General features: G+C 44.8%; 1 protein-coding gene across 2 annotated transcripts in view; it reads left to right on the plus strand.

Annotated features, from left to right (window-relative positions):
• Myo3b (myosin IIIB) overlaps positions 1-23,241 on the plus strand; it is a 394,965-nt gene extending 371,724 nt beyond the window's left edge. For both annotated transcript variants that reach the window (XM_076569620.1, XM_006972402.4), the window contains 3 exons: positions 19,931-20,040; positions 20,415-20,461; positions 21,228-23,241. In XM_076569620.1, coding sequence (XP_076425735.1) covers positions 19,931-20,040; positions 20,415-20,461; positions 21,228-21,366 — 296 coding nt within the window. In that variant the 3' untranslated portion in view covers positions 21,367-23,241. The remainder of the gene's footprint in view (positions 1-19,930; positions 20,041-20,414; positions 20,462-21,227) is intronic.
• Positions 23,242-26,176: the final 2,935 nt, after the last annotated feature.

The following is a 26,176-nucleotide window of genomic DNA, read 5'->3' on the forward strand; positions in this document are numbered from 1 at the left end:
GGATGCCTCACAAGCTACACTGGCACACTTAGCTTGTTTCACCTCTAGCTGATATTAAATTATTGAAATGCACGTGCGCGCGCGCGCGCGCGCGCACACACACACACACACACATTCACACTCACACACACGGTATGAGCAGAGACTCCTTCAGGAACCTGCATGCATCGGCTTACTAGAGGTTTAAATGGACACAGTGGCAGGCACAATACACCATCTAAGACAGGCCATCTCAGAGGCTTAGGCACAGCTGACCGAGTCCCTGGTGTGTCCCCCACTGTACAGATGTGGAGTGACTTAGCTGATGATTGGTGAGGGCATTACCTATGTAAGTTACTCCTTTATAGACTCATTTAAACACAAGAACCAGAAGCCTCCTTCAAGGTAGCTCAGGCCGGGACACAATCTGTAGGCATTCCACCGGTACCTTTAAGCCGCTCTTTCTGAGCGGCTCCACACTGCTTACTCAGCATCTGGCATTCTCAGCGCTGGCAGAGTGGCACTGCCAACCCTGAGCCCAGATCACAAAGAGGCACTCGGGATGCCTAAGGACAGGGGCTGTCCTCACAGGGTCTGTATCCCCCAACTCCTAGTGGACTCTAGTTCACTTGGGTTCTGTGTCCATTCTTCAGATAACCACTAAAGACAGAAAAGGGGCCCTGCTGGGCTGGGCTGGGCCTGGGCTTCAGATCCAGCTTGATTTGAGGGGGCAGAGAGAAGGGATTACCCACTTCTTTCTAAATGCTTGGACTGTGTCCCTACTCCAACAGATAAGCAGAGATGTTAGGCTAGACACGATGACCAATATCTACCCAAGAACTTCCGTTTCCAGCCTATTTGTCAGGCTTAATTCCTGAATGTAGCTAATTCACAGAAAAGGTCAAAACATGATCTCTGCTTATATAAAACCTCTGAGGCTCTGTGGACAAAACTGGTGCAGTAGAGAACTAAACCATTTCCTATCAAAGTCTAGACCTGACGACACAATGCTATCAGTAGCAGCTATGGTAAAGCGGGGTGGGGGTGGGGTGAGCTCCATCAGTACCAGTGCTAGCCTCGCATGTGTGAGGCCCTGGGTCCCATCCCCAGTGCGTGCTAGCTATCCTTGCGCTCTGGTAGCAGAAGCAGGTAAATCTGGACGTTGAGGTCATCCTTGGCTACATAGAAAGTTCCAAGCCGGCCTATAATATGTGAGCCTTTGCCTCTGATAAAAATAAAGATGGAAAAGATGGAACAATGCTAACTGTGGGGGTGCTCTCAAATGACTAGAACAACAGCTACCCAGCTACATCCTAATTTGTGGGGGTATTCAGGACAAATGGCTTATGACTCGCTGTTATTAAAGCATACTCAGGAAAAAATAAGCAGTACATGGGGCTTCTTATCATTTGAGAACTTTTAAATGCTAATTTTGCAGAGTGGTTTCATAACTCTACACTCTGGGGGGACGGTGGATAAAGTCTGGACCTCACGTTCTGATGTCAGATGCTTTTCTAGTCAATGAGTAACTTACATTAGAAAGGTTGCGTATATATTTCTTGGTATATGGAGATAAAGATGGAAATGTACTCTTCAAAGCTGTTATTATCACAGTGAAGAGACGAGGTCTCTGACCCAAGTAGTCTCCAACTCCCAGAGGTGAGCAGGTGGCAGGTAGAAGGGACCAAGAATCAAATATACCAGCCTATGGGGGCCATTCCCATCCAAACTACCACATAAGTAAATCAGCATAGACTGGAGGGAGACATTTTCTTTACAACCCAGTCAGAAATGGCTCCACCCTCTGCAGTGGGGGAAGACACAGTTCTATCCTCCCAGGGTGTTCACTGTAGAGATGGTAGTCCAGGACAAAGTTATCACAAATGTGTAGGATGACAAGGAGAACGGCTCCCCAGTAAGGCAGCCCATAGGTCTGTTTTACATCGAAACCTAGGCCCTGAAAACACAGTTTATGGGTGGGGGCATGCTTAGCATGCTTAACACTCTCCCTTGAACCCCCAGCTCTATAGAAAGTAAATGTTGTGTACCAAAATACATGTACATGTCTTTAAAATGAACAAAACATTCAAGCTGCCCAAAAAAGAATATAATAAAAACTACATTTTTCTCACAAGCCTTACTGCAAGACCTGCTAACAGTTTCATATAGTATGAGATGCAAACAACATACATATATGGTCATACATTTATACAAATTACACTAATACCCCTTCCTTGGGCAGTGCGTGTGCATGTGCGTGCGCGTGCGTGAGTGCGTGCGTGCGTGCGTGCGTGCGTGTGCGTGTGTGTGTGTGTGTGTGTGTGTGTTTTCTTTACCCAAGATCTCAAAATTTGCTGAAAGTTTCAGAAAGGCAGTCTTAGAAGAAAAGTGTTTTTCCCACCCCAAAACAAACACAACCCTGGGTCTTTTTCCTTATGTTGGCTGTTTTGGTATCCGAATAAAAATTAGGCTGAAGAATAACACTAAACCCACAAAAGAATGAACTGGTGTGCACAAAATCTTTTCATGAATTCAACTATAGTATCAACAGTTCTCACAATGAGATCAGGGGGTTGTCTAAATTAGCATCCTATTACATCTTAAAGACAACATTACAGGGCATCCCTATGTTTCTGGGATCAAACCATTTGTGATCAAAAGAAAATTGTATTTTAAAGTATTTTCCCTCTTACATATTTATAGATAAAGGGGTAAGATGAGAGATCCACAAGTCTAAGATTAGAAACAATAAATAAATAAAACAGTTTAATCAACAACATAAAGCAAGCCAGTGACACAGAAATGTAATACCTATGACTGCCTTCTCCTGGGTGGACTGCCTGCCACCCATGGCTTAGTTTACAATGTATACTGTGTACAGTGTAAACTTTAAATGATGACCAGAGAGGGTCCCAAGTAAAACTGTTATCTTTTTAGCCCCAACTGTATTGTGACATATGAGACATGGTTAAATGTGTTATCTTATATGAGTCATGCCCAATGTCAGGCCTCACACATCCAATTGCCTCATTAGTTAACCAACCTCTCTCTCTCTCTCTCTCTCTCTCTCTCTCTCTCTCTCTCTCTCTCTCTCTCTCCTTCTCTCTCTCTCTCTGTCTCTTCCTCCCACTCCCTGAATTGAGTTTCCTGTCTACTAACTTGATCCTGGGCTCGTCCCAAACCAGGCTCCTATAACCGACCAAGGAAAAGAGTTGACCTAGGAACGTAGCTGGCCAGGCCTCCTCTCAAAAACAGAACACTTTGAAAATAATACAACAGGTTCAATGAAGGACTTGTGTTGAAGAAAGTGTGGCTCTTAGTGTTTGCATCTTTGGGGTGTGTGTGTGTGTGTCTGTGTGGCACACTTTGGAGCGTGAGTCCAGCTTTTGCAGCCTCTATCCTTCCAGATGGTCCCTGAGCCAAGCTTGTCACAGACCCTTAGTCTCCTGCTGCCTTTTAATGCTGGTCCTTGACTGCCAGTGACCCCTGGCTGGACCGGCTCCTCGGCATTTAACCCCTCTCTGCTGGGTCCCTGTCTTGTGCAGGAGGAGAGGCTGGGGAGAGCTGGGAGTGAGAAAGTGCCAAGTGAGCCAGGGCCTTCCGCCCTTTCAGAGCTGGTGGCCCGCTTCCCAGCCTCATCACGGATGGCCAAGATCACTCCATCAGAGAGTTGCTGATGATACGATTTTCTCTATATTGCCAAATAAATGCTACCTACTTTCTGTTATTAATATTTTAGTTGACTATGCCCAGACAATCAAGCCCCTGAATGTTTCCTGCAGGGGTCCAGGGCTAAGGACCACTGAATGTAATCCCTGGGAAGAGGTGCACTTGGCAACTTAAAATTAAATCACACTAGGATTTTCAATCTTAGTGTTAGTTTAGTGGCCAAGACAGCTCATGTTTGTCAGCACACAGAGTCAGAGCAAAGAAACTTAAGACAATGATTAATTTCCCTGCCAAGGCCTAAATCACTTGTGTGACACATGGATACCAGTTTTCAGAGAAGTTGATAACACCAGTGAGAATTTCCTTCGGTTAAGCTTGCCTTGCCTTTTGTGACATGGTAAAGAAAGTTGATGATTCATTTGGTGAGAATCTCAGAGTCCAGAGACAGAAAGGGGTGGGGGAGCCAGCCTTTTGGCATTCTTTCTATATTGGATTTGTGTTAGCCTGGCATCAGATGGTAAGAAAACAAGGTAAAGAAACTTAGTGGTTCATGCCATCCTGGAGAAATGGAATCTGGTTTTTGTTTTAGAGAGACTCTTTTCTTGTTTATTATTATTACCTGACTTACTTATGTGGTACATGCATGCCAGTCAGCACTTGTGGACGCCAGAGAGGAAACTGCTGGCATCGGTTCTCTTCTGCCACTGGGTCCCAGAAATTGAACTCAGGTCACTGGGTTACGTGGAAAGTGCCTTTACCCTTGGAGCCATTTGTCAATCCAAACTCTTAAATAATTCTCCTCCTCCTCCTCCTCCTCCTTCTTCTTCTTTTAGACAGGGTTTCTCTGTGTAACCCTGGCTGTCCTAGAACTCAATCTGTAGACCAGGCTGGCCTTGAACTCAGAGATCCACCTGCCTCTGCCTCCCAAGTGCTGGGATTAAAGGCGTGCACCACCATGCTCCATTTAAATTCATTTATTATTATTATTTTATGTATATGGGTGTTTTGTCTGTGCACCGTGTGTCTGGTGCCTGAAGAGACCAGAAAAAGGCACAAGATCCCTGGAGAGTGGAGTTGATGGTTGTGAGCTACCATGGGGGTGCTAGGAACTGAACCCCAGTCTAGGGCTAGTGCTCTTAACCACTAAGCCCTCTCTCTCTCCAGTCTGGAGAAGTCTATATTCTTGATTGGAACAGAGAGCTGAAAGATTCATGTCCCATTCTTTGTATGACTCTTTAGATCTTTACAGGAAAGTTAGACCGATTGTATTTTATAATACGCTAAGGAAAACCCACCCAATATTCTGCACAAAATAGAAAAAGAATCCTAACATTAATATTTTCTTGGCTTTTTCTTTGGATATTAAGGTTAAAATAACAGCAATGATGAGTTTCTCACCACTAAGATTTCTTTGTTTTTTTTTCTTTCGAATTATTAATGTAACAGGAAGCCACGCCCTGTGATTTTGGTCCATTGTTCACATTCATTCCTCTTCTGATCAGTAACCTGCTATGGGATGTCTTTCTGTATGCTGTGAATATGTGTTGCTCTGATTGGTTGATAAATAAAGCTGCACTGGCCTATGGCAAGGCAGCTTAGAGACAGGTAGAAATCCAAGCAAATAGACAGGAAGAGAAAGGAGAGGCAAGAAGAGATGACAACCTGCCACCCAAGGAACAACATGCCAGCAGACTGTAAGCCACGGAACACATGGCAAAATATAGATGAATAGAAATGGGTTAATTTAAGATATAAGAGCTAGCTAGCGAGAAGCCTGAGCCATTGGGCCATACAGTTTGTAAATAACATAAGCCTCTGTGTGTTTGCTTGTCCATGTGGCTGCAGGGTGGACAAGACACAGGAAAACTTCCAGCTACAGTAACCCTTATATGACTTGCCAGTCATTGGTATGCATAACCTCCCAACCCCCTTCACTCACCCTGGTGACGTATAAAATAGTTTAGAATTGATAGACTGGGTGGGTGTTTGCACACTGTGCCATGTTAACCTGTACATTAGCCACAGCTGGGCAAAGGCTGAATAGGTGAGATTAGATGAGTCTTTAGTCCATCTGTAACCAAATGACAGGCAAGGGCCTCTGAGGGCCCACCTCCTTGTGCAGCCTTGCTCTGTGAACAAATGACCTGTGTTAAGATGAAATCCTGGTGCATTTGTTGGGGAACTTTTCCGTCTGAAGCCTGGGTGTATTTTGATTGGTCTTCTTCAAAGTGCAGCATTCTAAGACTCCAAAGTCTTTGTGTCTGCTTCACAAACAAGGCCCCAAGAGGCGAAGTGGCTACCACTCTGCAGTTCCAACAGCTCCGAGTTGGAAGGACATTAAAGAGGCTTTTGGGGAGTGGCTCTCTCTCCCCTTTCCCTGCCTTCACGTGGGCTCCAAGCGGCAAGTCTACGTCAGATACACCCCTCACTGCTCACACCTGGGAAGGAGTGTGGCTTCCATGGAGAACTCGGGATGTCCAGGAGAGAAGGTACACCTCTGATGTGCCACTGTCCCCCTTAAAACTCTATGCAACATTTTCACCTTCTCCTTGTTCTGTTTTTGTTCTGTAGCAGTGGGGATCGCACCTAGGGCCTCAGGAAAGCTAGGCAAATGCTCTACCACTCTACCACGCATATACAATAACAGAGACAAATGCTCTGCCACTCATATACACACCCAACACTTTTGCTACCTGTCTGATTAGTTTTGAGACAAACTCTAAGTTACCCAGGCTGGGTTTGAACTCATTCTGTAGCCCAGACAGGCTTTCAACTTGGGATCCTCCTCCTGCCTTAGCATACAGAGTAGCTGAGACTACAGGCCTGCTTCATCAGGCCTGGCAAGGAAGATTTTTATTTTATTTTATTTCATTGTTTGTTTTGAAAAGGGAGGGGTTAATATAGATTGAAGCATGGGAGAGAGAGAGAAAGGAAAGAGGAGGGAGGGAGAGAGGGAGAGAAAGGAAAGGGGAATTAAGAAAAAGGATATATTACATGTCCTAGAGTGAGTACAGGCTTCTCAAGAGAGCCATGGGCCCCTATATCCTTATGCAGGGAGAACAGGACAGAGAGGGGTGAGGACTTCACTCAGAGCCCTACCACGGCAAGGGCCAGAACTTGCCCTCTGTACATACAGTTCTGCCCTCTCTATCTGGCAGCCATGATTTCTTGAGGCTTTGCACACCAACAGAAGAAACCAGAGCCCAGGAGGGGTACAGAGCTGTAGACAAGGGCCCCAGGATCTCCCACCACGGGAGGCCCCAAAGACCCCTTTATAACTGGTCTAGTCAAACCAGCACCATGGTGTCCCCATGCTTAAGCACTTACAATGCGGCTTCTTTAGAGAAATTCATTCACTCTTTTATCCAGGACACTGACTCCCTGCTCCCAGAAATGACACCTCCCAGACTCCGGCCTGGTGCTGCCGGTTTTAGTGTTGATGGTTTAAAAAGCTGAGTTACAGCCGGGTGGTGGTGGCGCCTCTGAACCATTTAATAGCTAAAACCAGAAAGGTATGGATGAATTGCGGCAGACAGTCAGTATTATACAAGAACATCAATGGTAAAGTGTAACCAATCCAATCTTGTTGCTATCTAGACACCTCCGACTGGCCCCGCCCCCTGCTGGTCCCGCCCTATGCTGGTCCCGCCCTCTAGCAGCCCTGCCCTCTAGCGGCCATGCAGGTTTTTCTCTGCATTCTCTTTTTGCTTTAAGGAGAGCTCCTGGGGTCAAAATGGCTTTGGGACTTTGTTACTTATTTGTTGCCTCAAACCTCAGAAGAGCACCATCATAGGTCCGGAAACCAAAAATACTATGTCTATGGTCAACAAACTGTTCCCTTGTGATAAGCTAAGTGATTTTGCCAGTGCCCTGGCAGATCAAGGGTATGCTTTGGGCTCCAGCCGTTTAAGGCAGCTTCCTGTTCAGGCAAGGGCCTGACAGTGCCCAGAACCCTATGGGGACACTTCTCTTTTCCAGAATCCCTTTTGCTCAATTAAAACTTCTCTGAGCTTATGCCAGCTTTCCCAAATGGCAGCTAGCTAATCTGCAAAACCTGACCTGCAGTAAGAGCGAAGGGTCAAATCTCTGGCTTTCCCAGCCCGGGCTGCAAATGAAAACCACCTGGGAGAAGAGTCATTCTTAACCAATCACAATGCCGGAACCCCTACCTCTGACCAATTGAATTAGGAGCTCCTAAGAGGGGGCGGAACACTTGTATTATTCCAAAGCCCTTCTATGATCTGATGTGCAGCTAAGGTATAGTTAACACCACAGTTCCACCAGAATCAGAGAACAGTTGTGCTGTGCGGCACCTGTGAGCTCTGTGCTTGTGTGTCCTCCTTCTAGATCTTTCCTCCTCATGTCAATGCTGCAAAGACCGGTCTTGTCGTCAAGACCAAACCATGGTGTGTGCTAGGGCTCTGTACCCAGAGATTCACAGTTGGGTTTTTCCAACTCCAAGGCTTGTCCCATCCCTCCCCATACCACCCAAAAAAAGCACACATGTACATCATGTTCATGTTTCTCAGATGTGGGCCAGGGGTCACTGGTGGTCTCCAGGGTGATTTTATGTGATGTGTGGATGTGACAAGAAATGACCCTGGACTTACAACAGTTACTCATTTCTTTAATGCTCCATGTAAAATCTTCAGATTACTTTAAGAAAAACAGCTCGGCTTTGCTTTTAATAAAAAGAGAAACAACAGAAGAATTGGTAATGTTTGGGAGTAGAATGTCTTTAATTATACAAAATTATTTGTCAGTGTTATTTTGGGACTCCACGAACACTGGTAACCCTGAGAGGGGGACATGAATATATAAGGACAATGTCAAAGTCAAACCCAAATCCAGTACAACTACCGAGGTAATCCAAAGAGAAGCAGAAACAGGGAAAGAAGAAAGACGTTGTTCTTGCCTTGCGAGACACCGCTGATTCGCCTTCCAGCCCACCCCAGCCCTTTAAGGAGATGCCGATCCTAGCAAGCCCCAAGGTGAGCTACAAAACACGCCCCATGAATTGAATTGCCGCGTGAAAACCCTGCAAAATGTCAAAGTAATAGGGACTGAAGTTGGGAGTGCATGTGTGGGGCTGGACATGGGATGTGGGACAATCATCAGAGGAATCAAACTGGACGGGCTGGATTTGTTATTGAGGCAACTAAGCAGAGATTCTGAACTCCGTGGGGTAGCTCAAAGGGTGATAACGTGGCTAGAGCAGCTCGGACAGTCTGGCTGGCCGGCTGAAACACAGTCCAGGAGGTGAGGGATGTTAAGGTTGAAGCCCAGAGCTGCTTTGCTGTCACAGAGGAAAGTGACCAAGGGCTCAGTGGGACTGGAATGTTACACTAGCTGTATCCCAGTAAGTCTGCTCATCCATGCTGGGTGGGCTAGAGGACACTGCTCTTACCATGACTGTGAGATATTTTTACCATGGGTCCCCAGCATCTGTTGGGAACATTGTGGCCTCTCCCCATATTTCAGGAATTCCTAAGGGGACCACTGCCATGCTGGGGCCCATAACTGCGATGGGGATAATTGGATGGGCATCAGGGTTAATCACAATATAACATGGGTGCGGTGACGATAAGGACAGTGGACTCCAAGAGTAGTTAAGAATGGCTTGACTCTAGAGGGTGTGGGGTGCTGCCTAGCTGACACATGTGTCCTGGGAAGGGAAATAGACAGTCTACATTGTTATTTGATTGTGTGTGCGAAAACTTTTTTTTAATTTATTTATTTTTATTTTATTTGCATTGGTGCCTTGCCTGCACATATGTCTATGTGAGGGTGTCAGATTTTGGAGTTAGAGACAGTTGTTAACTGCCATCTAGGTGCTGGGAATTGAACCCAGGTCCTCTGGAAGAGCAGCCAGTACTCTTAACCGCTGAGCCAAACCTCCAGCCCATGAGAGAAAGCTTTGATGTCTAATGAACAGAAGCCTGACTTGAATTAGCAAAACAGGGTTGTAGTGTCTCAACTACTTGCCTAACTTGAACCAATCTATAGATCCAGAAGGGTTGTGACATCACTGTCTCCAATTCCTTTCCCACTTGTTTTAGTGTTGGTTTTTGTTGGTTGGTTGGTTTGGGGTTTTTTCAGTTTTTTGGTTTGGTTTGGTCTTTTGTTTGTTTGTTTAGTTTTTGGTTTTTTGTTTTGTTTTTGTTTTTATTTTGTCTTGTTTTCTCATCACAGGGTTTCTCTGTGTAGCCCTGGAACACATCTGTAGACCAGGCTGGCCTTGAACTCACAGAAATCCACCTGCCTCTGCCTCTCAAGTGCCAGGATTAAAGATGTGCAGCACTTTTATGTGTAGGAGCATTTTGCCTGCTTGTGTGTGTGTGTGTGTGTGTGTGTGTGTGTGTGTGTGTTCACTGCATGCAAGCTGGTGCCCATGGAGGTCAGAACAGGACTTTTGGTCCCCTGGAACTGGAGTTATAAAGTCTGTGAACCACCATGTGGGTGCTGGGATTGGAACTCAGGTCCTCTGGAAGAAAGACAAGCACTCTTAACCTGCTGAGCCATCAGTCTGGGCCCGGGTTTACTGTATTTTTCTTTATTAAATCTGGCAGCTTTTATTCATGCATAATGTAAGCCTCTGCCATTCTCTCCTGGGACCCCAGAGATGAGGAAGGAAATGTCCTCCTGGCCTCCCTTTGACTTGCTGACTTACAAAGATGTCAGCTACAAGAGCTCGGTCCAACACCGTTCTCTATAACTGCATCTTTCCCTTTGGTCCCCACAACTGCTGCCTCTGCTCATCACAGTTCCTTCAGAGCGAGGAGCGAGGACAGCGTGGGGGCATGCATCCAGTATTTCTCAGTCTGGGGAACAGGATGGGTTCCTGGTCTCTGAGGAACAGGCAGGCCAAGAAACAGAAGTCCTGGGACACAAGGAGAGGATCCCTGGGGAGTCACTGGTCTTAGCCCTAGCAGGCATGGTGGTTTTCTGAGCAGAGTGCTGATCTTATTGCCATTTTATGGATGAGGTATTCCCAACATCACTTGCCAAGGAAAACATCCTCCTGAAGCAAACAGAGCATTCACTGTTCTAGATTTACAGATGGCAAAGTCCATATGGGATTACGAGATATACCCCTGGGGTGTTTAAATAGCACCAGAGTTATACAATTCGTGTACAAAGCCCTGCCAACTCCGTGCAGAAGGGGGGATGGTATGTCCCTCTCTGACTGATGTTCTCGGGGCATTTGGAGGTGACAGTAACTCAGCTGTTTAGCTGGACAATCTCTCTCCAACGAGGCCGATCACTCACTCCATCGTTCTCTGTCAATCTTTCTAGGAAGTGGCGTCCAAAGACATGGCCTTTCCTTTCTGGCTCTTCTCTGCTTCTCCTACCACCTGACTTTTGTGTACTAAATCTTGTTTTAACTAAAAATATCTTGATCTTTTTCCTTACTTCATCTTATTTGGGGAAGGACAAATGATCCTAAAGATAGAAGCGTGGCATAAAGAAATTGAGAGATCACAGCAGGTTAAAAAGGCAACATTTTTGCCACTGTGAACTCAGGGTTTCCAGTCTCACTGAGGCTAGTTCCTCCAAACTCTACCAGCTGTTCAATTTAAAAACACCAATGCCAGAACCAAGGCTTGGACATCAATATGAAAACATGAAACCTCTTTAGCTGCCTTTCATGTGTAGCCAGGGCTGAGGAAGGTGGTCCCTGGCCATCGAGCCTTTCCCACCCAGTGAGAACCACACGGTGGAAAATTGGTAACAATACTCAGACCCTCACCAGGGCTATCTATGAAATAATCTTCCCAGAGGGTAGGAAATCCTTGATGTACCCTGAGGGGTGAACTGTTTCAGGGATGCTCAGAGCCTTAACGGGGAGGAGGAAGGGAGAGAGCTACCTTGGAGTTCAGATTTTCAAGTTGAGTCATGAAGTTACTTATAACTCTTTGGGTTGGGCCCCTTGCTTTTCTATTGGAGGGATTCAAGGTTGGGTGAGCATAGGTCCCCTCTCCTGGTGTCCTAGCTAGATTTCCACTCCTGTGATAAAATAAGCCTGACAAAAGGCAACTTTGAGGAGAGGTCATGAGTTTATTTTAGGTCATGATTCCAAGTTATAGTCCATCATAGGAAGGAAGGGACAGACGTAGCTCGTCACATTCACAGTCAAGAGCAGAGAATGGATCCATGCCTAGTGTGCTCAGCTCACCTTCCACACTCTTACCCAATCCAGGGTGCGAGCCGTGAAGGGGTGCAGCCCACAGGCAATGAATGCGAGACAGTCACTCGCTTAGAGCTGTGCCCACAAGAGAATCCGTTCTAGACAACTCTTCATGGAGACGCTATTCATCAGTGATTCTAGGCTGTGCCAGGTTGACAATTTATCTCCCCGGCACACCTGGTCTGTAAGATTGGAGACAGGACTCTTGACTTAAAGTCTTGAGATTGTACTGGGCATGGTAGAGCAGGCCTTTAATCTTAGCACCTGGAAGGCAAAGGCAGGTAGATTTCTAAGAGTTCGAGGCCAGCCTGATCTACACAGTGAATATCAGGGAAGCCAGGGCTACATAGTGAGACCCTGACTCAAACAACAATAACAACAACAAACAAACAAAACAAACTCCCTAAGTCTAGCTCATGGTTTCTGTTACGGGGTGTGAGTATGTGGTAGTGTGTGATAGTGTGTATAATAGCCTCTGTGCGTGTATGTGTGTCTGTGTGTGTATGTATGTGTATTTTTTTAAACTGGGACTTTCTCAAAAGTTTTCACCTGACCAAGTCTAAATTCAGAAAAGACTACAGATCTTAGTGGACTTCTGTAACAACACACACACATACACACACACACACACACACACACACACACACACACACACACACACAAAGAGACAGAGAGAGGAAGAGAGAGAGAGAGATTTTTTTTTCCTCCTGGGTTATACATGTAATTCAGATCTTGCTTTCTAAGATGAAAGGAAAGATACAAATTTTCCCAGTTGCCATGTTATGTCACAAATAATTTCCTTCAAAATCACAAAATTGCTGCAAAGAAAACAACCCTGAGTTAAATTAGTGCCCATGGAAGATGCTAGAGTTGTAAAGTGTCTATGTGGAATATTAAACTGGTTAGTTAGATGGCAAAATTTTCCCTGAAAACCGTTTCATAGCTCAGGGGCTGGAATGTGCTAGTGCATACCCATGCATGCTTACACACACACACACACACACACATACACATACACACACACACACACACACACTGAATAAATGAATTAGTGATAGTAATGTACCACTCTTATTTAGATTTCTTCCCTTTACATGGTCTGTTGCTGTGGGATGTTCTGTATGTCCTGTGGGAGCCCGTTCTTGGGTTCCTCGTGGCTTTACCCAGCAGGTCCGCATAGAGGATGATTAGGACCATGGGCCTGAGTGCAGGTGTCTGAGATGGTCTGCACTTGGCTGTGCTGGGGAATGGTCTGTATGTCAAGTTGCTCTGATTGGTCAATAAATAAAATCTGATTGGCCGTGGCTAGGCAGGAAGTATAGGCGGGATTAACAGAGAGGAGAAATAAAAGAACAGGAAGGCAGAAGGAGTCACTGCCTGGAGCCACCGCCAGGACAAGGAAGATGTAAAGTACCGGTAAGCCACGAGCCATGTGGCAAGGTATAGATTTGTAGAAATGGATTAATTTAAGCTATAAGAACAGTTAGCAAGAAGCCTGCCACGGCCATACAGTTTATAAGCAATATAAGTCACTGTGTTTACTTGGTTGGGTCTGAGAGGCTGTGGGACTGGCGGGTGACAAAGATTTGTCCTGACTGTGGGCAAGGCAGGAAAACTCTAGCTACAGTCTGTTCTCTGGTTCTATCTATCAGCTTGTTGTTGAGGGTTCTAATAATAATAATCTCTAGAATGGGTGACTTTAGGAATTTGGAATCTACCAAGAAGTGTGATAAAATCAGCTTTTCAAGGCAAGTTTATTGCTATTTTTAAAATTTTTATTCAGGGACTGGAGAGATGGTTCAGTGGTTAAGAGCACTGGCTGCTCTTCCAGAGGACCTGGATTCAGTTCTTAGTACCCACATGGCACTCACAATCATTTGTAACTCTGATTCAGGGCTTCTGACTCCCTCCTCTGGTCTGTGTGGGTACTGCATACACATAGCACACAGAAATACATGCAAATGAAATACTCATACACATAAAAATAGCAGAAACAAACATTTTATAAAAAGTCTATTCAATATATTTTGGGGAACCTACATTTATTTTTTAACTAAAAATATTTCAGTCATTGCTGGGCGGTGGTGGCGCACGCCTTTAATCCCAGCACTCGGGAGGCAGAGGCAGGCGGATCTCTGTGAGTTCGCGGCCAGCCTGGCCTACCAAGTGAGTTTCAGGAAAGGGGCAAAGCTACACAAAGAAACCCTGTCTTGAAAAAGAAAAAAATTCATTCATTCATCTTATTTGTATTATAGTTTTCCCTTCCACTTTAACGATAGAATTATAACTATTTTTCTGTATCATTAGCCTATTCTGGAAATCATGTATCTCTTTAAGAGTTACATTGTTTTACAATATTAAATAAGCACTATGGTTAAAAAAGTTAGAGGTGCTAAGTCCATCTGTTTGACTCTTTGGCCTTCTGCTTTCATTAACAGCAATTGGTGGGACAAGTTTCTCGTTCGCTCTCCAGTGGTAATGCAGACTTCATTATTTCTAGTGCTGCATGGTTTTCACTTTACAGATGAACTAAGGGTACTATGTAGAAGTTCCTGTATGGGGCATAGAAGTGATTTCCAGTGTTTTCTATAATCAATGCTGGGATTGAAAACACACTACCCTCGGTTGCACAGCACATGGATTTTTGTTTGTTTGTTTGCTTTTGTTTTTCAAGGCAGGGTTTCTCTGTGCAGCTCTGACTGTCCTGGAACTCACTCTGTAGACCAGGCTGGCCTTGAACTTGGAGAGCTGCCTGCCTCTGGGATTAAAAGAGTGCACTACTAACCACTACCTGGCTCACCATCTGTTAAGGCTTCTCTGGAGTTTAAGGCACCAATAAACTCCATAGGTCCTGCCTGGGCCTAACCTGTGTGGAACAGATGCTCACTATGAAAGGGATGGTACAGGCGTGCCTCTTCTTAACATTGCCATGTTGTAGAGGAGTGTTTCTCAAACTGTCACTCATTTACTAAAATTTTCAACGTGGGCAAGATCACTTGTGCTGTTTTTAAAATATTTTTTACGTCAATGAATTTTTAAAAAAATTTTCTTTTAGTTTCGGGCTGGGCACATGCCTCAGTTACCAGAGTGCTTGCCAAGCATACAGGAAGCCCTAGGTGTGGTGTTACAACTGCCACAAGCCGGTCATGATGTCAAGTGCATGCATCCTAACAAAGACATGTGTATGTCCTTATCCTCCAAAAAAAAAAAGTGGGAAAAAAGCCACAAACAAAGACATGTGTATGTCCTTATCCTCTACAAAAAGTGAAAAAAAAAAAAAAAAAACCAAACCTATGACAGAGTTAAAACTAGTTAAGCAGTTAGTTTAATATTCTCTTTCATAACCCATGCTCATTACCTCCATTCCATCCTTCCTAATATTTACCCTTTCTTGCTCTCTTTCCCACATGTTATACTGTGCCCACATATAGATTTGTTTACACATACACATATGTTATTGCCTATGTTCTGCAAGTGAGGGAGAACACGATACTAGCTTTCTAACAGTATTCATTAAACAATTATTTTCTTGTTTACTTAACCTGGATTTTCCCCCGGTGACAAAGCACTAAAAGGTGGCTGTACTCTTTGTAGAACACGGTGACACAGAGACATTAATCTTAGGAAAAACTATAATCCCATGCTAAACTAGATGGCCAGACTATGACAGATTCTAGTGGAGTATAAAAACCATATGCTTAAACACCAATGTTCTTTACATTTGTGGGAGAAATGTTAAAGCTAGTGAAATTCTAGCCATTGACTTAATTCCATCGAAGAAGCTGAGGAACAGCCACCCACACAACTGAGTTCATTAAAAGCATAAGTCGAGTACCACGTCTTATCCAAAGCTCCGCCAGGTGAGAGGGGCAAGCGCAAGCCTCTGATCAAGGGTAAACATTGTACAAAGTCCTGCTGAAATGGGCTGAACTCCAGCTGAACCCAGGGCTATTTCAGATGAGCCTTTTGAGTTTCCTCGGGTAGAATTCCTGGAACATTTGAAAGTCTGAGGGAGAGCAGATGGCAGCCTTGTACTGCCGTGTTCACACCAGCCACCTGAACCCTTGAGACACCTGCTCGTTCATCTTAGAAATCAGGAAGGGAGGAACACACAAAGGCCGCACCACCTTGCAGACTGCCATGTTGCCGAGTACGGACTTTGAAAGGAAACGGGAAATGGATGTATTGGAACCATCCTTCAGTTCTGGCGAAAGCAGTGCAGTGGACCTGAGCGCCATACATTGTTCCCAGACACTGGAATGCCAGTGAAGACTGTTGGGCCTTCAACACGCAATATCATTCTGTAGGCTAGTTAATATGCTTTTCTGGAGCTTCTACTCTGCTTGAAACTGGGTTTTGTTGTTGTTGTTGTTGTTGTTTTGGTAATCTTAGCACTTGGGAAGCAGAGGCAAGCTGATCTCTCTGAGTTCAAGTGCAGCCTGGTCTACAGAGTGAGTTCCAAGGCCTGCCATGGCTGCATAGTAAGACCCTGTCTCAAGAATCAAAACTGAAAAAAAAAAAAAGGTGACTAGCAGAAATAAAAAAGATTTTTTAAATTACCATACATATACAAAATACAGAAATAAGTTTAAAATGTAAAAATTTTTTATGATGTCTTTGTATGTATATAGATATGTGTTCATGAATGTGGATGCCACCAAGGCCAGAAGTATGAAATCCCGTAGACTGGAGTTACAGGTGGTTGTGGACCCTCTGGAAAAGCAATGTGTGCTCCTAACCATTGAGCCCCCACCCCCACCCCCCGCCTTTTGTAAGGGCCAGTAAGATGGCTCACCAGGTAAAGATTTAGTTAGAGTTTCTGTGGCTGAGATAAACACCAGGACCAAAAGCAACCTGGGGAGGAAAGGGATTATTTCAGTTAATAATTCTACATCTGCACTCCATCGTTAAAGGAAGTCCCGGCAGGCAGGAACTTAAGCAGGACAGGAACTTGCAACCAGGAACTGATGCAGAAGCCAGGGAGAAGGAATGTTTACTGGCTTGCTTCTCATGGCTTGCTCAGCCTTCTTTCCTTTTTTGTTTTTGTTTTTAATATTTATTTATTTATGTAGGTATTTGTTTATTTTGGGTTTTGGTTCTTCGAGACAGTTTCTCTGTATAGTCCTGGCTGTCCTGGAACTCGCTTTGTACACCAGGCTGGCCTCAAACTCAGGAATCGGCCTGCCTCTGCCTCCCCCACCCCCACCCCTATCCCACCCCCACCCCAGTTCTGGGACTAAAGGAGTGTGCCACCATACCCAGCAAGCCTCCTTCCTTCTAGCACCTAGGACCACCAGCCCAAGAGGGGCTCCGCCCACAGTGGGCGTGGCCTCCCACAGCCATCACTAATCAAGAAAATGCACTGCAGGCCTGCTTACAGTTAAATCGTTTTCTCAAATGGCTCCCGCTTGTGTCAAGTTGACATAAAACGACCGGCACAGGCACCTACCCCCAAGTCTGACAACCCCAGACTGACCCCCAGAACCTACATGTGGAAAAGAGAAGGGTTCTCTGACCCCACATGCATGCCAAACCACAAACATAGGCATGCATATAAACAAACACATAAATAAATGTAAAAAAAAATAATGAACCTAAAGAGATATTTACCAAAAGAATCCACAGAAAAGAGCTGGAGATACGGTTCAGTGGTTAAGAGCACTTACTCTTCCAGAGGACCTGGGTTCAGTTCCTAGCACCCACCTGGCAGTTCACAACTATCTGTAACTCCTGTTCCAGGAGAGCTAATGCCCTCTTCCGACCTCAGTGGGCACATGGCACACACATGATGCACAGACATAAGACAAAACACCCATATGCATGAAATAAAATAGTAATTAAAAAAATTTTTTTTGGTCTTTCAAGACATAGTTTCTCTGTATAACAGCTCTTGGCTGTCCTGGAACTCGCTTTGTAGACCAGGCTGGCCTCAAACACACAAAAATTTGCCTGCCTCTGCCTCCCAAGTGCTAGGATTAAAGGCATGTACCGCCACTGCCCGGCGATAATTAAAATTTTTAAATAAAAAATATTCCATGATGTAGCAATTCTTCTACAGGGTAGATACCCAGAGGAAATGAAGTCAGTGTGTCAAAGAGGTAATCTGTACTCCCACGTTCATTAAAACACTATTTTCAACTACCAAGAATTGAAAATAACCTGGGGGGCGTGAGGAGGGAGAAGAGGGGATCTATGGTTGGTGTGTAGAATGAATAGAAAATTTGATAAAATAAATAAAAAGGAAGGGAAAAAAGAAATAATAAAGAGACCATTTGGGAAAAAAAAAAAAAGAAAGAAAGAAAAGAACCCAAGTGTCCATCAGTTGGTGACTAAAGAGAATACGACTCATAGACATAATCGAATACGACTCAGCTTTAACAAGAGCGAAGCTCGGTAGTTTGGAACAGCATGGACAGAACTAGATTTGGTTGTGTGAACTAAAATAAGACGAGGACCACACCTGTCGTTCGTTTGTGGGATAAAGAGGAGTTTATCTCCCGGAAGTAGAATGCTGCCTGCCCAAGGCCGGAAGACAGAATGGGGGGAGAGGTGGTCGGTGGATACAGTTGAAACAGGAGTACGAAAGTGTGCGGGTGCACGGTGGGCCGGCTGTGTGCCCCCGCAATTTACCGGGCATTTCGGAGTCAGAAGAAAGGAGTGTGAACGTTTTCCCTCACAAGGAAATGTCAGATGTTTGAGAAGGGAGGTATGCTGGACCCGATTTAAGTATTACCCGGCCTGTGCATAGAACCCTCGTGTGGCAACCCTAGAATGTGCATATGTTAACGTTTTTTGTGTATCAATCGGCTCTTGGATTTTAGAACAAAGCGTACAAAATGTAAAAAAAAATTTTTCTCTATAATTTCCACCCAAAGTGAAAATCTCTATTGAGGTTAAAATATGATTTTAAACACAAATCTCCAATTCTTTTTTTTTTTTAAGATTTATTTTTATTTTGTGTGTATGGTGTTTTGCCTACATGTGTGTGTTGGTGTGCCATATGCATGTGTTGCCATTGGAGGCCAGAAGAGGGCGTCAGATCCTCTGGAACTAGAGTTACAGACGGTTGTGAGTCATCGTGTAGGTGCTGGGAATTGAACCTGGGTCTTCTGCAAGAGCAGCCAGTGCTCTTAACCACTGAGCCATCTCCCCTGCCACCACCCCAACTCCCTTTTGTGAACAATTAGCTTCTCATAAACATTCTGTCCATGAAATGCCTTCTCTGCAATCCTGCAGTGTTCAAGGACAATATCCTCTGGCAGATGTGTGTATGCGTGTGCATGTGTGCGTGTGTACATGAGTGCACGGGCTCAGAGTCAAAGCATCCAATTGCCCTGGAGCTGGAGTCACAGGTGGTTGTGGGCCCTCTGACATAGAGGCTGGGAACTGAACCCGGTTCCTCTGAAGAGTAGCACACACTCTTTCCTGGAAGGGAAGTAAACATGGTGTCATCCCCCATGTGGCTTCTAATCCCAGACTCACTCTAGGTCCGGGGTTTGAAATCAAGGCGGACCAGAAGAGTCTGCCCCATGCAGCCGTCCCTCTCCTCCTCCCGTGTGTCACCTCCAGAGGCCGCATGAATCAATGGCATGATTCAAAGCACTCCACTAAGTACTAGCTCAAGCCGTGTCCCCCTAAAACGCTGAAAGGTTCGCTCTCCCCGGGAGTATGTGTGTTCCAGATGTCTTTGAACTCTCACTAGAGGATGGGGTGCGAGCCATGCCAGACTGCTTTGTTGTCCTTAATGGACTTATCCTGCTCCAGGGACTTTCCTGAGCAGAGAGGCTGACCACCAACCAGCTTCTACCTCTGCAGTGTGGACAAACCGATTTGCTTTCTGTCAACTCTGGCCTGATGATTCAAGTTGGAAATATGCAGCGAAGTTACAGATGCCAGCACCCTGCCTTATGATTAATGATTGTGTGTGTGTGTGTGTGTGTGTGTGTGTGTGTGTGATGACATTTCTCCTAGAAGTAGCAAAGCTTCATTAAAACCGGCCAGGGCTTCAGTCAAGTACATTTACAGTTACAGTGATTTCCTAGTTCTTCCTCCCTACACCCAGCAAGGCTTGCACTCAAGTTTCCTTGTTTGCAGGTTCAGAAGATGGCCTCTCACAGAAGCAGCAGCGAGCACCTCGAAGACGGTGTCAGCAGCCCAAAATGTTGAGTAGCCCCGAGGACACCATGTACTATAACCAGTTAAATGTGAGTTCAAAGTGGCCGTAAAGCCGTTTTACCGGCTTTGTTTCCAGTTAATAATTCTGTTATTAATACCTGTTCCAGCCCCTCCAGCCCCACCCCCACTCTCCTCTGCTCTCCTCCTGAACATGTGCTTAGGCTCTTTATCTGTTGCTTTCATGTCAGGATGTCTGCCTTCACGGTGAATAATTGATGTGGTTTATCAAAGACGAGCAAGATGCATGCTTCATCAGGCTCACTTGAGCCCTTTGATCAAAAAAATTATGCTGTGACTTCTGATATTATCAGCATCTGCTTGCATTCAACACAAAATCACTTTGAATTAAAAATTAACGACTTGGTGCTTCGCTTTGACTGTGTGTTCTTGGCCCTATCCACAGGGAACTCTAGAATATCAAGGGAGCCAGAGGAAGCCAAGAAAACTTGGGTAAATATCTGTCTTCTTAGTTTTCAGCAACTGTAAACAGAAGGGGTCCTTTGTGATACCATAGAAAAGGCGCAACTTTCCAGAGAGCCTTCTGAAAATACTCCACCCATATGCTGCCACTGTTATTCACACTAGCAATTCTTTTTCATGGTAGCAAGTACACAAAACTTGAATCCATTCTGCCCCGAAAGGTTGAAATTGTCACCTAAGACGAATGTTATTTCTCCTGATCATTCCGGGGCATTGGAATCATAATTAAAGACTGGCTGTGAGTTGTACAAAACCCTCCTTCCTTAAGTAAGTAAGAGCACTTTCCCAAGTGCAGACAGGCACTCCCGCCATATTTAATACTCCCTCAGACTTAACACTTGCAAGGAATGATGAGAAAGAAGTACCTGGCACATTTCTTTGTCAGCTCACAGTGGTGACCAGAAAGGGAGGCGATAATTGACATGGTTCTGAACTGAGGGGGGTCAGGGGCGAAACTGTCTGGAGAGGACACCAGGAGACAGACCACTTAACCACATAAAAAATCAAGTTACAATGTGACCACAAGTTTTAGGTACTTACCATGGCCCAGAAAGGTGAAAAGCTTTATTATCAAACTCAAGATACTACCCCAAATGTGGGGACATTCAGAGCTGATCAGGGTGTAGCCCCTGTTCCAGTTCCCCACCACCACCACACACACAACTTTAGGTACACCAGAGGTGATCGTGGTGTCTGTTTGATTTTCCTGTTGAAAATCCTCTTTTCTCTGTTGCAGACAAATCAAAGTGCTGGATGGGGAAGACCAATATTACAAAAGTCTGTCCCCTGGGGCCTGTGTCCCTGAGGAAAGCGACTCAGCCCCCCGTTTCTGTTTTCCCTCATCCCCCAGAGGAGACTCGGTTGCTCAACACTGAGCTGTGCTTTCCGGCCCCAAATGTGTCCCAGGCAGGAGCAAGGGTTACCACTGATCATCTAATAAGAAAGCGGTGTCATGGGGTCAGCTTCTTTGGACATGGCCTGTGCTTGAACCTTACTGAACAACTCACGGATCCCTGAAGATTCTCTTGCTCCCAAGCCCTTCTTCACCTGCCCTGCAGCCTCTGGTCTCTTCATCCTGTGAGAACACCCCTGCTTCGTCAATGCAGTCCTTTAGGCTCCCGACAGCTAGAAAAGCGTGGACAGTCCCATTGCAGGCCAGTTGTGAAATCTGATAACTTGTCTATTTTTCTTACCAAGTGGAATCCTGCAATCTCTTTCCTGCTCTTCTTGAACCCCGCCCACTTTGGTGAGGTTTCTATATCTGCTTCCTCCAGAATCAGGGCTTCACTGCTGAGTGCACTGTTTCCAGGAAGAGTGGTCCAAGATTTCTGTTTAGATGCAAAAGTTAAAATCTTTCAGATTCTTCCTACAGGACAAAGGAATGCCTCTGTGGCACGTTGTTGTGTTGAGAGAGTGTCTGCCTGTTTCTTCTAGCTTACCTAGAGAAGCCCATCACTCCAGCAATGAAAAGCAGAACGTGGAGAGTGAGAATTTGGACCTGAGCAAGTTCGGGCCACCTGATTTCATAGCTGTATTCCCTGGTCAGCTGTCTGCACAGGCTGTGACAGATGGCAGAGGACAAAGCTCATCTTGTCCATCTCTGTGTTTCTCAGACCTAGCTCAGGGCCTAGGACAGTGAACACCCAGTGCATAAGAATGAACTTATTTCCGGCGGCATGACTAGCCAGGGAGTTACTTACACGTGATAGATGAGTTACCACTTCTCTTATATATAAGCGAGCTCTGATGCTTTGCTCAAGGGTGAGCTCTTCGTATTGTAATCATAATGGCATTATATGATGTCATACTCGATATAGTTCAGTACAAGCTGCTTTCTTGAGCACAAACTCTGTGTAAAACAATATGGAAAGCTGCTTATGTGTGCTGTAAAAACAAAACCCCATCTAAGACTCCTTCTCTAGAGCAGATGCTCTTAATATTTTCTTTTTCTAAAATACTTAGTTGATTTGAGAAAAAAAAAGTACTTTAGGAATATTAGAAAATGTTATTATCAGAGGTTTTTTTCTTTAATGGAGGGCATTATAAATATTTTCCGAAGAGGAACAGTTAAGTGAAGTTGCTGTGTTAACTTTCCGTGAGGAGACACAGACAGGAGGATGGGTGAAGGGCTGCTTACAGAGGCATGGGCAACTTATAGACAACGATGCCACCAAAGAATACCCCTCCATAGCAACAACTGACCCCTCAGGGAGAGGCAGAGCCCTGTACACAGCCTTGCACGCCTTTCACACTTCCACAAGGAAATGTTAGTAAGTGCTGTCTTGCCCTGAATCCACAATGGCAATGGCTGCATCGTGCCCAGAAGAGAGTTCCACAACAGAGACATGTGAAGAGCTCAGAAATTATAATGGTGTAAGAAATAGCTACAGACAGTTTTAGTAGCTTCATTGTGCTTTTTTAAAAAAAGCTACATCTCGGGGTTTTTCCCAGATCTTCATTTAAGAGGTAATGTTTATATGGTGTGAGAATAGAGCAGACAAAACAAAACTAATTTAGTTGCTTAAGAAATAATGCTTAGGGTAATTCTGTGATAGAGTACTTGGCTAGCATGTGCAGGGTTTATTCCCCGAGAACAAGAAAAATGAAGAGATGAGAGAGGAGAGAGGGAGAGAAAGCCTAGAATACACAGATTTTCTTTGAGTGCCTTCGGAAATTTCTCTTTTATCACCGATTAATCTACTTTGATGTAACTGTTTTCCAAACTGTTGAATAAAAATGTTCATAACGTCCTGTATGTCCACACACGATGTGATTGTCATAACGTCCTGTATGTCCACACACGATGTGATTGTCATAACGTCCTGTATGTCCACACACAATGTGATTGTCATAACGTCCCGTATGTCCACACACAATGTGATTGTCATAACGTCCCGTATGTCCACACACAATGTGATTGTCATAACGTCCCGTATGTCCACACACAATGTGATTGTCATAACGTCCCGTATGTCCACACACAATGTGATTGTCATAACGTCCTGTATGTCCACACACGATGTGATTGTCATAACGTCCCGTCTGTCCACACACGATGTGATTGTCATAACGTCCCGTATGTCCACACACGATGTGATTGTCATAACGTCCCGTATGTCCACACACGATGTGATTGTCATAACGTCCTGTATGTCCACACACGATGTGATTGTCATAACGTCCCGTATGTCCACACACGATGTGATTGTCATAACGTCCCGTATGTCCACACACGATGTGATTGTCATAACGTCCCGTATGTCCACACACGATGTGATTGTCATAACGTCCCGTATGTCCACACACAATGTGATTGTCATAACGTCCCGTATGTCCACACACGATGTGATTGTCATAACGTCCCGTATGTCCACACACGATGTGATTGTCATAACATCCCGTATGTCCACACACGATGTGATTGTCATAACATCCCGTATGTCCACACACGATGTGATTGTCATAACATCCCGTATGTCCACACACGATGTGATTGTCATAACATCCCGTATGTCCACACACGATGTGATTGTCATAACATCCCGTATGTCCACACACGATGTGATTGTCATAACGTCCTGTATGTCCACACACGATGTGATTGTCATAACGTCCCGTATGTCCACACACGATGTGATTGTCATAACGTCCCGTATGTCCACACACGATGTGATTGTCATAACGTCCTGTATGTCCACACACGATGTGATTGTCATAACGTCCCGTATGTCCACACACGATGTGATTGTCATAACATCCTGTATGTCCACACACGATGTGATTGTCATAACGTCCCGTATGTCCACACACGATGTGATTGTCATAACGTCCTGTATGTCCACACACGATGTGATTGTCATAACGTCCTGTATGTCCACACACGATGTGATTGTCATAACGTCCTGTATGTCCACACACGATGTGATTGTCATAACGTCCTGTATGTCCACACACGATGTGATTGTCATAACGTCCTGTCTGTCCACACACGATGTGATTGTCATAACGTCCTGTATGTCCACACACGATGTGATTGTCATAACGTCCTGTCTGTCCACACACGATGTGATTGTCATAACGTCCTGTATGTCCACACACGATGTGATTGTCATAACGTCCTGTATGTCCACACACGATGTGATTGTCATAACGTCCTGTATGTCCACACACGATGTGATTGTAAGCCCTGCCTTGTTTCTTTCTCACTAAAATGTGTCTACAAATAAAGATTTAAGAAACGAATCATTAAGTTCTAAGTCAGAGGCTCTGTACTAATTGGCGATACAGCTGCAACTCCAAGCTTTGGTTTTGAAGCTGTGGTCGAAGCATGGATAAGGTAGACTATAGACTTTTCTCTTGGGTTGTTCATAATGCCATGGACTTGAGTGTGATTCTTCCACCAAATAGATGATAATATGTTATAACCTGGAACTTCATGTTCATCAAAATAATAACCACATAGTTTAAAAAAAAAAGCATAATCAATAATCCAGAAAAGCTGTACCAGAGATCTCATACCTCCCCATAAGAGGCAACCATTTAAATACTATTTCTGATTCTAGCCAGGGATGCTGTCTCATGCCTATAATCTCAGCACCTTGAGAGGCTGAGACGTGAGGATGTCAGGTCAAGGCCAGCTTGGGCTACTACCCAGACTGTCTCAAGATAACAATTATTTCTAGTACTTCTAATGATTTCTGCCATCCTCTAAGCACAGTCACATGTCGCAGAAAGGCATGATGGTCAACAATAGGCTGCACATCCCACAGCAAAACATAAGCTGCACCATACAGCCTAGGTGTGCAGTAGGCTAGACCATCTAGGTTTGTTGTTCATTTGGCTTCTTCAAGACAAAGTTCCTGACTGTCCTGGAACTCACTTGTAGACCAGGCTGGCCTCAAACTCAGAGATCCACCTGCCTCTGCCTCCTGAGTGCTGGGATTAAAGGCATGCACCACCATTGTCTGGTAATACCATCTAGGTTTGTATAAATCCTGTCTATAATGCTCCCACAACAAAATCAGTCTTTATTCATCATACAGATAACATTTATTTTCCCCCTTATGACTTAGTTCTCCCCCTCTTCTCCTTCCTCTGCCTTCTCCAGTATTTACCATTTTATTGACCTTGACCTTGACCTTGGCTACCTTTCAGACCTTACTATGTATAACTAAGCATTTCTCTTTTGAACTATCCACTTTCCGTGGCATCCATGTGACTATCTCTAATGTGAAGGAAGGCAGCAGGCTGCAAGTCGGTGTCAAGAGAAACAGAAATGACTCTGGGCGTAGAACCTTTTGTGAAACCTGACTGCAGACCCTCAGCTCGGTCCCTACGCTGCAGCTTCTTTCTCTTCAGATCTACTTACATCCACTTTTCTAGCGTGTGTGTGTGTGTGTGTGTGTGTGTGTGTGTGTGTGTGCAAAAATAGGAGACTCAATAAAGTATTACAGTGCAACCACCATGTAAGCATTCCTGCAGTCTAGAATAGCATGTTGTCTGAACACTAGGATGGACGTTCCCTCCTCTCCCTAGGCCCTGCACTTCCCCAAAGAAACACACTCACAACTTTCTTGACTGTGATTAGAGCTTTATACTTACAGTGTCCCAAGCACTGTAGTTAGGCTTTGCCTCCTATGATTAAGTTTTGGGGACTTTGGTAGCTTTGTTTGTTTTCTGAGACTG

Source organism: Peromyscus maniculatus, chromosome 4, assembly GCF_049852395.1.
Source record: "Peromyscus maniculatus bairdii isolate BWxNUB_F1_BW_parent chromosome 4, HU_Pman_BW_mat_3.1, whole genome shotgun sequence".
NCBI classification, from domain to species: Eukaryota; Metazoa; Chordata; class Mammalia; order Rodentia; family Cricetidae; genus Peromyscus; species Peromyscus maniculatus.